The sequence below is a fragment of the Corvus moneduloides genome, chromosome 13 (genome assembly GCF_009650955.1).
Source record: "Corvus moneduloides isolate bCorMon1 chromosome 13, bCorMon1.pri, whole genome shotgun sequence".
Classification (NCBI taxonomy): Eukaryota; Metazoa; Chordata; class Aves; order Passeriformes; family Corvidae; genus Corvus; species Corvus moneduloides.
The window spans coordinates 14,570,985-14,584,455 of NC_045488.1; the positions used below are offsets into that span (position 1 = coordinate 14,570,985).

A 13,471-nucleotide genomic window follows, 5' to 3' on the forward strand; every position below is an offset into this window, starting at 1 on the left:
ATTAAGCTCCCCTCCTCTCCAGGTATGATGGTACTTATCTGTATCCAATTACACTACATAGGGATATATAAAATTGGGAACTTACTCTTCTGAACTTCTGGTTATTAAAAGCTGAGAAGCACAGAGCCAAATTCAGGTCTGCTATGAATTCTCTTAAATGGAATTTTCTCCCTTTCACCAGGTCTGAATTTTGCCCACACTGAAGTATTATAATGATTATAAGTTTGCTTTAAAATATTTTGAAAATGTTTAGTGGATGATTTTTCATTTCTGACGTAGAAATAATTATTTTACTCTGTTTTCTAAACAATGCCTAATTTCATCTCCCACAAACATTCTGTAAGTTCAGAAATAAAGTTTACCTTCATGTTCAATATTTCATGTTTTGTGTTCCAGTTACAGGCATGCACACAAATTATCTGTCCAATACAAAGAACAGCTCTTAAGAGACACTAAGTCTCAAGAAAACCAGGTAAACACACAGCTTGTCCTTTGTGAGGACCATAACTCTTTTTCTTCAATAGATGTTACATGTGAGAATAAAGGGCCACTACAGACTTCAACAGCTGTGCAATCACAGGAATTAATTCACTGTGTCCTTTGCTACTGTGCATTTAAAACTAGCCAACATGGATATGCACAGACACAAAAATCCAGGGGCTGGCAGAAACACTCTTCTCTTAACAGTTGGGCTTATTTCTAACACAGATTCTTATAAACCAAAGGCCAGTTCAGGATTTTCAGTAATTCTGGCAAAATTTAATATTGTCATCCAAAGGATAAAGGGATGAAAACAAGGTAAGATGGAGAGGAGAAGCCTTGGTGTGGGTGTAAAAGGGATAGGTCAGGATGAGGATGGGGAAAAGCAAAGCCCTAAAACGCACATTTTACTTCTTGCAGTGGTGCACACCACAAAGAGAGGAGTGAAGCATTTTCTTCAGCAAGACATAACCTCCCCTATATGAGCCATAGGCTGTTTGAGCACCTCCCTCCTTCCTCCCTCAGTGGTGACCACTGGCACTTTCTAGGATTATAGACTATATGACTGGTATAAAACTGCACCATATTGCCACAAAACTGGGATCTAAGCAACAACATTAATGTTAGACATTGCTTTATTCATACAGAAAGTTCTCCATTTGCTGAAGTATTGGGGGAAAAAAAGAGACGTTTATGTGAGTAATGAGGAAGACACCAGTTCCCTGTACAGGGATTCTGAGGTGGTCCTGCACTGAGCCCGTGGCCATCCAGTAGGGGTGGATTCAAGGCTGGCAGGCTTGCAGCACACCCAAGTTTGCACTGCACTCCCCAGCACTGCCCTGCCTCCCAACAAGCCCTTCCCTCTTCAGAGCCCTGGGGCTGAAGGTCAGAGACACCGAAGCAAACACTGTCTCATTGCTGGCTAAGTCAGACACATTCACAGGGTCACTCCTTCATGACAGGAGCAACCCTCATGCTTCCACATCATCCTCTGTGAGAGGAAGGGAGGATTCCATGAATTCCGTCTCTCAAACTTGGCATGCATTTGGGGCACACAAGGAATTCTACCTACATATGCTTGAAGGTGACATTGCACAGGAGGTAGCAAACTCTGACAGGCCCTTGGTAAGTTGATAAACAACTGCACCAGGAATCCTCCATTCCAAAAGGAAAGTGCTTTGAGACACAGAGCCTGCTCTGGATGAAGCTGATTTGGCCAGCCACGTCTGTAAGACATGAAACTTTTATGCAGATTTTACCCCATAAGCAGGTGGACTCTTTCAATAAAGTATCTAACTTACTCTGGTCTTCCTGGATTGTGTAAAGCACCTTCAAGGCAAGGAAGCATTTTTTTCCACTATCCTGCACGATTTTGACTGATGTTACAATGTCAGAAAAAGAAAACATTAAAAATCAGAAGTCTGCATAATTGATATTTGCAATTGATAGTATGCACAATTTCTTACTTATACTGGTGTTGTATCTGCTCTAAGTCTACTACGTTCATTAAGGCCACCTTTGGCTTCCAGAAAGTAAAGTCAGATCCTCTGCAGGCATCATACTAAGCTGGGGCACTGCTCCATTAGAACAAACGCTATAGGCCCAATTTCAAAACTATGCTTTGTGAGATGGTGAAATCTTAGCACAGCACTTACTTTGTGCAGACAATATTAGTGTATCAAAGTGCTGATGAAAAGGGCTCTTTATTTTGCAGGAACAACTATTTCAATAATGCTGGCACATGAGAAGAGATGATAAATGATTAAGTTCAGCAGCATTCTGGCACTTTCCTTACCTTTAGATGTTTAATTAGGTAAAACTGTATTTTTTAATCTGGTACATCTGAAAAATGTCTCTTTACTTACAAAGTACAATTTGTATAACCATAGCTCACTACATTCAATTCACAAAGATGTATACATTAGCTGTAATACAGAGTTATACTGTTATGTGTATATATATACTATTTGATAGCTGTCACACTGTTTACTTCAGTGGCAGCTTAACAGAACCTACAAGATGATCATCTTTGTAAAATAAGCTAATGGCCATATATTCCAGAGCAAAATAACAGATTTTATAAAATATGAGGATCTGTCTATGTGCTGAGTCACTGATGGTCTCACAGCCAAAGTGTGTGTAAGAAGAATTTGTTCTATGACTGCAAACCTGATTCTCTCTGCATCTCATTTGCCTTGGGGTTTTCAGGAAGCCTTTTTATGGAACAGGTATTTCCCTCAAGCTGACAGGAAACACTTCCTTGGGATGAAAGAGACAACAGCAAAAATTATATAATGTATGTCAAGATTTGCTGCAATGAGATACACAGATGAAAATCTGTATTCAGAAGTACTGGATTCCAGAGCTGTTTACACTGCACTTTATCCATATCATTCTTTGGTCAAGAATCTAAGGAATATAATATGATAACAAAACTGTTAAGTTATCTTCATGGATAAATCTTTGTAATACAAGGGAACAGGAGGACTGTGAAAGATTAATGAACTTGAATTAGAAGTTTCCTAATTAGATTTTCTGTTTCTAACAACTTTATATCTATTATTTACAGTGAAAAGGCCCGAGTCAAGGTGTACAGAAACAGCCAATGACATTATTGGCTGACATATGACAATTTAGAGTCACAAAGAAGACCTTCAAATTTTAGGGGAAACACTTCTTCATTTCATGTAGCCAAACAGTAGTAGTTCATCATGTCCAAAAATATATTTTCCAAGAGTGACCGAATCAAAACAGTCAAAAGTTTATCTCAATGCAACTTTTAGAGTACAGGAATTCCACCTTCCTGTGGCTCTCAGCACACAAACTGATGTGACTGGTACCACACGCAGCAACCTTCGCCTCACAGCACTCCATTCCCTTGCCACATCATCTCCATCAAAGTAGCAAGAAGAAAAGGATACACAATGAGGCTCAAACCTGGCTCTGCATCAGTAGCAGGATACCTAAACCACATCTCTGAGAGTGACTGAACATAGATTATTACAGCTGTTTTACAACTCGGCACCTTAGGAACAGATGCATAGATGGGCATTTACAAGCAATATGCTGTAATAAACAGCTGAATAAGCAGAGGTGTTTATTTTTTTCCCCTCAGCCTTATTTACACATTTGAAAGACGTCTCAAGTAAAGGCTAGAGAACATGCAGATAATGCAAAATCTCATCTGCACTGCATAGTATACTATTTGATTTTAGCAAGTCTCAAGGCTGAGTACATTGCAGAAATGAAAAATCACCACTTAAATTCAGCTCCAAGTCTGCAGCCATTCTTGAGTAATAGAAAAGGAGTGGTATGAATAGATCTGTGCAATGAAACATTGAGTAAAAAAAGACAAGTATGTTCTAATAACTGATCAAAACCTGAAGAATGTCAATAGCTAAGATCCCCTTTTTACAGATACTCAGCTACTACACTCATACTGCTGCCTGATACCAAGAGTAACAGACTGCTATAAGGCACACAGGCCTCTATTCTTTGGTGGTTGTTTCAGAAACTGGTGACTTATCCAGACTAGGTCTGGACAAAGTACTTTGGTTTGGTAGTTGTTAAACAATAGTGCAGAGACAAGAATTAGGCAAGATCCCAGTTCTGAAATAAGTCCCTACAGAAAAGAGGCCTCACCAATGGAAACAATCACTTTTTATACCAGCAAAGGCTCTTCACCTTTCTGGTTAACCTGTCTCACTGACAGCTGCAGTTGTTAAAGACTTAAAGGGCTAGACACTAGTGTCACTCTGGTAGGTACTGTATTTTAAAATCCATACAAAATTATAAAAGTGTATCTTCACGAGTTTATGAATTAAATATAAAGGCACCTTCTGGCAGTCAATATATATTTGCTGCCTAAGGACAGGACGTTAGCTAAAAGTACAACTGAGAGAGCTTAACAGTGACTGATTTATTATGAATGCACTGAAGTAGTTAAATATATAAGTTAGAGTGCTAAGAAACTGATGATAAATAGTTTTCAAGGGTCTGGTTCTTTGGGAAGTCATTTTTCTCATGCACATGTTTCATTGATTTAGTCATCTAACTTAAGGCAGTCCAAAATACCAAGTAAAAGTAAGCACTCAGAAAATAATGGAGCAGCTGCATCCATACTGGTCAGTTATCTCCAATAATTGCCTGCAATTGATTTTAGTTTTCATTAATTTCACAATTTTAAGGCCAGTATGTTCCTTAAATAATTATCTGATGAGCAGGTGCAAATCACAGTATCATTAAAAATGAATGCTTAAAAAAGGTCATGATTTTACAACAAACATCTTAAAAGAGATAACTGCACAATTACTGTAACTGAAAGGGTGTGAGATTTAACCATACTCTTGATGCACTCAGCAATATAAACCCCATCTCTAAGAAGCTACAATTGCTGCAGTCAAAGCAGTAGCACTGTTCAAGCTCCATGTGAAGAGTGCCATTGCTGCTCTGAGCAGAGCAGTATTTGTTATCTACGCCCCAGGAACCCCGACTGTCTGTTTGCCACACGGGTACAGGATGCACAACAGGCTGTTTTGTAATAGGTGTACACACAGAGCCGGGCCTGGACCACCACATTACAGTTGTAGTATTTATCCTTGCAGTTCTCATCTGCGGAGAGAAAGGAAGAGAGAAGAAACTAAAAAAATGTACGAGAGCAACAAATAAACAATTCCCTTCCTTTTACTATGTAAAATCCCTTGGACCTGTATTTAAACACTCATTGTCAGGTCAAAACAGGTTATCTATACAAATAAGACAGACAATTTAAGATTTCATATAAAGATACATAAAGCATGGAAGAAATGTACCTATCCCCATTTCCCCAGGGTTTTTATGTTATATTAAAGTATGTTGAATAATTCTCAACTGAAAATTGTTGGAGAACATTCAGAGTTAAAGCTGTTTCTAAATTCTTACATCTTTCTCTTCCTAGCCATTCTCATTACTATAAAAATCAAATCTGTATGAGATGAATGACTAATTCCAATGCAAATTAAGTGTATCTGTGTATTTACTACATACAAAAGCAAATTGCTTAATTGCACTTAGTATCTTACTTTAATGTTCTTGGTTCTTATAGAACCTGTTACCAAATACAGTATATAATGATCCTTTTTTTTTGTTTTAAATACTCTTCCAAGAGAAATGTTGGAGAATGCAAGGAGGCTGCAGAAAAACACCCTGTATGTACCATTTTCACAGAAGCAGATCTCTCACATTCTCAGCAACTTCAAGAGTAAGCCAGTTTCTTACTCATTACAAGGAAAACATTTTTATTGGAAACTTACTTTTAAAGCACAGAAAACAGCTGTATTTTGTGTAAAAATGAAACTCCGAACTCGATTAAAAAAATATGCTATTAAAGCCTCTGCAAGACTATAAAATAACTTCTCCACTAGATGGAGTTCCACAGTTAAAACAGAAGTTTCCTCTGCCTCACCTATTTCAGGGACACAATCTTGTGTATTACAGGGTTCCTTCTCTTCAGGTTTGAGCTGTGGATCACACTGAGTACTGGCTGCCATGTCATCTGACAGACATCGCACCTCCCGAACCCGAAATCCTCCTTCACAGGATTTGGAACACTGAAACAATTAAGCTGAAGTTCATGAAGACCATAGGAGATGTGTAATTACAGAAAGAAAAAAAAGGGAACCTTGAAGCCAGACCCAGCTATCACTGCAGCCTTTTATCAACTTCACCCTACTGGTTTTTATTTTCTACCTATGAAGCTCTTAATACACAGGTAAAACTTTGTTAAAGATTCCCAAACATTTTTGACTTTAGGAGCAACAACTGGATAAATAAATGTAGTGGGTGCTGTGCAACTGAAAGTAAGCTAAGATAGCTCCCTTTCTGAATTTATTACTTAGCATCTTGCTTCTTCAATTAGTCTGGTTGTTCTCTCTCATTTAGACATATCTCCCAAATCTACTCTTTCCACAGTGTTCACATTTCCTGCTTTAAGAACTTACTTCACTGAACTTTACTACTTGACTGCCCTGCCCTCCACTGTTCCTTCTGCCATTTATATAAAAGCAGGAGTAATTTTAATTGCCTTATTTTTTCTAGCACTCAATTATTTTTCACATCTTGCAGCACAATGCTTTTACTAAGCGTTAGAAGTTTCTTTGAATTTCTAAAGGAAGTATTTCTGTGCTCCTTCAGGGTCTGTGATGAAGCCAGAGACTTTTGTACTTGCTTGTTATGGTATTTTTAAAGCAAATTATTACACATTTCTGCCCATACTGAAGCAAACACCCACTGACCAAGGATTTTGCCTGATTGAGGTCTCTGAGATTTGGCTCACTGTCCAGTTTGATGTAATGCTCAAAAACATTTACAATTAAAACCTTAATAGCCCAAAACTAGTAAGAATGTTTTCTTTCTGACATTTTTGGCATAATTACTTCTTTTCTTAACATTGCATAAACAACTTATCATGATCATAAAATCATATATTGCAAAAAACTAACCAAAGTATTCTCAATATTATATTTTTAACCGCTTTTTCATCTTTAAGTACAACCCTTACCTGCATTTGAAAGGGCAGCCATGTGCAGCAGTAACAGAACATGGTTTTTATAGAGTTACTCCTGTTACATGCCTGTATAGAATACTGTAATTATTCCACATCCAGCCATAAGAACTTCAGGTTTGCAGAGATCTTAAGCACATCACACCTCACACAAACCATTCTGAGCTGCATCCGCATTGCAGAGCTGCCACTGGGAATCTGACTTAAGGCTCGACAAAGGGTCCGAGTTACTGCATTCGATACGATGTCATCTCATTCTGAGATGACAATGGACTTTCTGATTTTCGTTTAGGACAAAAATGTTGGGTTTTTGTTTGGTTTTGGTTGGTTTGTTTTTTTTTTTTGGTAAAAAACCCCAATAAACTATGTCAGATATAGGAAATTATAGAAAGATAAGATGAAACCAAAGCATTTTGTGATGAATGTAGCTGGTCCACTTCCAGGGGAAACTGAAGATGCAAGAAGTTGTACAATACATTTTCTCTCAGAGAAGTTCTAAGTCTTACAGTGAAGAGTCTACAGTAAAATATTACGATAAAACTGACTCTAAAAAATGAATACATCCCTCATTCTTTATTAAATGCTCCTTAATTTTAATGAAACTAGAGATCTGAAAGGAACTTCTAAGTGCACCACATTGTGTCATTGTAAGGGCCAAATCAACTTTACAAAACAGGAAGATTCTATGAAGAAGAGATCAGCTATAAAACGACAACTGTGCAGTGTCTCTTTCTGGTCAAGATACTTCCTAAATTTTCTAAGCTCCACTGGGTAAAGAGTATGCTTTCTTTTTATTATCATTCCTGTGCAAAATTAAATCAATTTAAGGATTGATGGTTGTATCCAAATGGTGTTCTCTTTCAATATAAACAGAAAAAGATGTATCAAACAAAGTACAAATACAGGAAAACACGATAGACTTACTGTGCTCCATTCTGTATGAAACCACTTAGATCCACATGGCTTGAGGTAGCAGGATTGCTGGCTGGGAGGTTTTTCCAAATGTGAACATTCATAGGGGTTCAAAACATCAAAATTACCTTCAGTTTTCCTAACACAAATTACTTCTCTCTGTTGAGTTCCACTACCACATTCAGTAGAGCACTGCATCAGAGACCAAAAAAAGTGGGGAAATCTGTTACTCTCCTCATGTCTTTCAACTTGTTTACAAAGTAATATGTTTCTCCTCATCACATGGTACCACAGACTCAAAACATATATCTAATTATCTTTATGAAGAAGACATATGACTCTAAGTGTATTTCTGGAAAAATCTTAAAGTGTAGTTTTTACCTGTAGCTACAAAAAGGAACTGGTATTTATTTTTCTAATCAGAGGAGAAGTGTAACTCCCTTTCTCCATAAATAGTGTTACTGCTTCTTGCTGAAGCAGGATCATAATATGTGCTGCACTGAACTTTGGAGGGTTATAAGGTCAGAGCACAGTTTTGCAGCTTTACAAAGCCTTACATTCTGTGCTGGTTTTAGAAAATGCCTTGATCTGCCAGGGTGTTATTTTCATGTTTGCAAGTATCTATGTGATGTACTGTTGGTTCCAGATCTGAAAAGTGAATTTGACTCGCTTGGATTCCTACTGCCCATATAAAGGTTAAGTACACACACAATACTGTTTCTGGCACTTGTAGAAAGGTTTTTAGAAGATGATTACAGGAACATATTTGTTTCTATGTTGCATAAAGGACTATGATTTTAAGAAGGCTTTTTCCAGCCTAAACCAATCAAATGTTTCTAACACTGGGGATTTTGTTGGTATTTTCGGTAGAGTTTACAATCCCTTTACCAGATTCCCACAAAACTCTTGAGCTGATTGAAGAACCTTAAGATAAATGCACCCAAATAAATTCTACAGGAAGTACAGTAACTGCACATTCTTTAACATAGAACCTCTCAGTTACTGCTGTCTTTTAATGGTTCCTCCTACAGGCAGTATCTGAACACCCCACCTTAGCCCCTGCTCTGCCCTACTGACTGGTCTCATTTTGCTATTAAAAGCCAGAACTTGTCTGGTAGAATTGATGTTGTCAGACATTGCTTTCGGGTCAGTAAAGACTTTGTACCCTTGTGTGCATCAAACAATTCAATTCCATGCAAAGAAAGAAGGGGAATTAAAAGAACAGTCAGGATGCTCTGACTGAACACCTCTCCAGGGCAGCAAAAATGAGTAGAGAGTTCCTGTTCACCATCTGGAGAAGTCTGAGTAACAAGGCCTGGATTTCATCTGTTATTAGAACTGCAGAAAAAGATTTTTTAAATTTGAATTTTTTTATTATTCTTACACATATTCTTATACACAATAATTATCACTTACACTTGAAAGCATTAGCATAGTTGTAGCCCTGTAATCTCCCCCTTAGCTGTACCAGTTTAATTTCCAGCTCCTTATCTCCTGGAAGGACCGTGGGATCTGCAGTGCAGCGACTTAACAGCACAGCTCCACAAGTGCTGGCACCAGCAGCCCCAAAGGCTCTCCAGGCTATGCCAGAGCCTACACAAAGGGACATAAATGCCTGGGGCATGAGCCAACAGCTTCTGAAATGCCTTTGTGCCTGACAGCAGAAATGTTTATCTGGAACATGAAGGACTACTAGATGTGGATAAAGGGAAGAATCTGCTTCGAGGAAAGAGCATCAGTATAGAGGCCACTAACCAAAATTTGTCCTTTTGCCTATTGTAATGACTTTCAGCACAACAATACCAAAGCTAACTTTCTGATGTAGCCACTGTTTTTTGCCTTACCTGTTGGAAATTCCATATTCATATAAATGCATAGGTATGTATCTTCCTGCATTTAAGCATGATCACAAAGGCTCTACTTTAGAAGTTGCAAACCTGTCACCTGAACATGCTAAGCAGCATTCTGTCATCATTCATTTCATAAATACGTAGGGTCAGTAGATGAAAAATAAAATATGAAGATAGAGAGGAGGAGAAGAACAAAATCTTTTTTTTAATCAAAGTAAAAAAACCCAGCAGATGCTGAAAAGTACTGAACATCAACTCAGTAAAATACAGGAAAAAAATGCCCAGATACTCTAGAGAGATGAAGAAATACCTTACGGCACACATATTCATTGCATAAAACCACAAGTTTAAAAGTAAAATACCAGTAGAAAAGCAGCAGATATGTTAGATACAGAACTTGGCTTACCTGTGTCCAGCCCCCCGCAAACCACTCCACTTTCCCAGCGCAGGGCCCGTTATTACAGGGAGTTGTTTCCGAGGGTCTGTTGTTGCCACAGCCTTCCAGAGGCAAACTGCTGACGTGGTTGGTCATGCAAACCACGGAGCGCGTGCGGATCCCGTCCCCGCACTCTGCAGAGCACTGCGAGCAAGAGACACGACACGGTCACCTGTGTGCTCCCCAGACTGCACAACGAAATGACAAGCAACAGTCATGGAAGTCAATCATTTATACAAAGTCAATTATTTTTACTTGTAATTCAGCTGTAGCAAATTGTCTTACAGTATCATACTTCTGAAAACACTACTAGTAGTACCTGTCTTTACAGTCAAAAATGAAAGAATTAGCTAAGAAAGAAATCTCATTTTACAGTTTTTGTAAGCTTTGTTACTTTTCCTTCCTTCCTCCTATCCATAAATTCTTTCAGTTTTAATTTTATTCATCTTTTTTCACCCTAATTAAAAGCTCTGAGAATGGATAATTTCCATAAAAGGCAGCAGTCCTATTTCAGCCTTTGACTTGTTCACCGAGTTTCTCCTTCAACCATGCAAGCTGTCAGCCAAGTGGATCTCACACTGGCTGAAAGGACAAGGTTAGGAAGACTCAGAGGGCTGTGGCACCAGGAGTAAAGCGACTGCACAGTACACCCTGGAACTTTTCCATATAACAACTTGACAGTCTGACAGCACAGTAACGTAGAAAACTACTACAAATTTTTTTGACAGCTGGTTTCAAAAGATTCAAGTAAATTCTCAGTAAACAACTGTAGCTACCACCAGTTATTTACTGCCCAGCCTGTTTCAATGGTAAGTTTTTAATTAGTTTTAGAAGAGGTGGCCATGGAAGCCTATGTCCATTCAATGTTGCCTTTTAATGATAAGACTTTCCAGTAACTAATGTTCACCATTCTCAAAGTTACACTGCTAAATTCTGAAAGCTCTTCCTAAACAGTGATATGCAGATTATGTCACATATTCAGAGACAGTATGGATGTCAACCACAAATCACAGGATAAATTCCATTTATGCCCTTAGAGTTTGCTCTTTCATCTACTGCAGGAGGAAAGTCTCATTGATATTTCACTGTCCTAAGCAGCACCAAGCTACTGACATTTAAAAAACAGAAACATGCCAAGGAAATAAGAAATTCTCCTGTTTGACTGTTCCTTTGTTGCTTAATTATTTCTTAATCTTCCCTTTTGTTTTCTGTTAAAATGCATTTGGCATTTCATGTCTAGACCATTAACATAAAAGAAAAACCTTTGTGCGTATCTTTGAAAGATATGTATATAACAGAAGTTAAACAAAGCAATTATATTACCCATGCAAAGAAACCCACATATAAATATGTAATATATGGGAGAAAAAGAAGCATTTGATTGCAATTTCAGATTTTATTTTTAACATAAAATGTAATTAGGAGAAACTGTGTATTACTTCCACAATGAGAACTACATTCCTTGTGAATAAATATAACTCTGCATTGGAACATTTTTAAAATTATATTGAGTAAGAATGAGTCAAAAAACTGGTAATGAGACACAAAGTCGACCATTAACTTGATTTAGCTGCCATTGGTAACAGTGTCAGGGTTCACTGCCTGTAGTCAGCTGCAAAACTGCAGATGCCACGACAACACCATTATTAACAACAAGACCAACCAATAGAGTCACTCATCTTCTCTCGAGAGACCAGTGACTGAAAATACTGTTGGTTGCAAACTGCTCTTTATTCACTTGTGCAGAGGAACACTGGTTACTTGTGTGAAACATGTAGTCATGTTACATTTATTTCACAGATACAGAATAGAAAACCACTTTTCCTATCAGCAAGTTGATTCCTTTCACAAGATGTTCAAATAGAATAGCAAAGATTTACTGAAATGGAATGCCTAGAAAACTAAAGAAGTGATTCAACTCTTCAGAAGCAATTTTTCTAACAAAGTACAATTTTTGAAAAACTAAAAATTCAGGTTTCTTCCTCCATCTGCAAGATCAAATAATTAAGCTTCTCTTAAATTATGCCTAGAAGTAACCTAATGAGCCTTTTTTGTTGGTGGTGCACTACAAAATTTTCCACCTTCATGCAGGTATGTAAAATAGATTTACCTGCTCAGCAAACTGATTTCATGGCTAAGGAGGCCTTTTCAAAGTAAAGCAGCAAAATCTTGAAAATACAAGAATGATGTAAATTGTGCTCATCCATTTCAGACAGGCCACTCCCAGGTGAGCTGAGCCCCATGCCGTGGCTCCCACTCAAACCTAACTGTGCTGAAATCAATTCTGTGGCTGTTCCCATTCCATCCTCAGCAAGTATGTTCAATTACATTACGCAGAGAGAATGATGCATGTGCTCTGCAAATACTTTTCTTATTGCTAACTAATTTTCATTTGACAATCTAGTTTGCTTTTCTGCTTTGCAAACTAGAGCTGGGAACAAATTTAGTCTGTAAAGTCATCCAGAAAATCTCCCTAGTCTTACCTTTTAAATGATTATGTTATGAACTAGGCTTGCGTATCAAATAACAGAGGAAATACCAAATGGGAAGGTATAGGGTTGTTCCACTCTCTGCTGCAAGATTTTACTACAGATTAACTACCCTCTAAGGATTTACAAAGCAAACTTAAACCTGAATGTTTCACATTATGTATTTGTTTTTTCATGTTTTTATCTCCTTTTCAGCAAAAATCTTCTATGTGAAGACCATGGATTTCTAAAGTCCAAGGCATCCATTATGCAGAGAGCTGCATAATGAATCCTCTCCCCTTGGTTTGTACAATTGACACACCCATTACTTTCAATTTGGTGCCATTGATTTGCTGCATTAATACACAGTAACTGCCATAACCTAACACTGTGAAACATGAGGAACTTTCACAAGCTGCAGCTTTATTCTGGTCCTATTATTAAAGATATTTTGTTTCACAGTCTTGTTTTAATTGGCAGAAATTCCTCAGAAACCTCTGTCTGTGTTTTAAGGAGTCTGCCATTTTTCCTCTTCCTGAGGTCCTTCCCTCATGAGTTCAATTTCAGAAGCTTTCCATACCCATTAAAAACCAAAAATAAAACCCCTCATTCAGGGCTCTGATAGGTGTCAGAAAACAACTGAGCAGCAGTCCAGGAAAATAAGACAAGTTCCTGCAAACTTGGAAAACTGTAAGTGGAAGCCTGAATTTTGTCACAGCTACAAGGCAAAGGTAGAGCAAAAAAAATCCCTTTTAGCAGTGCCAGTTCCCCTTCACTAATGTGC

General features: G+C 37.9%; 1 protein-coding gene across 4 annotated transcripts in view; it reads right to left on the bottom strand.

The window, feature by feature from the left end:
• Window positions 1–231: 231 nt before the first annotated feature.
• Window positions 232–13,471, bottom strand: part of THSD4 (thrombospondin type 1 domain containing 4) — a 247,357-nt gene continuing 234,117 nt past the window's right edge. For all 4 annotated transcript variants that reach the window (XM_032122684.1, XM_032122685.1, XM_032122686.1 and 1 more), the window contains 4 exons: window positions 10,190–10,363; window positions 7,946–8,125; window positions 5,924–6,068; window positions 232–5,091 (listed from right to left, as the gene is read on the bottom strand). In XM_032122684.1, coding sequence (XP_031978575.1) covers window positions 4,949–5,091; window positions 5,924–6,068; window positions 7,946–8,125; window positions 10,190–10,363 — 642 coding nt within the window. In that variant the 3' untranslated portion in view covers window positions 232–4,948. The remainder of the gene's footprint in view (window positions 5,092–5,923; window positions 6,069–7,945; window positions 8,126–10,189; window positions 10,364–13,471) is intronic.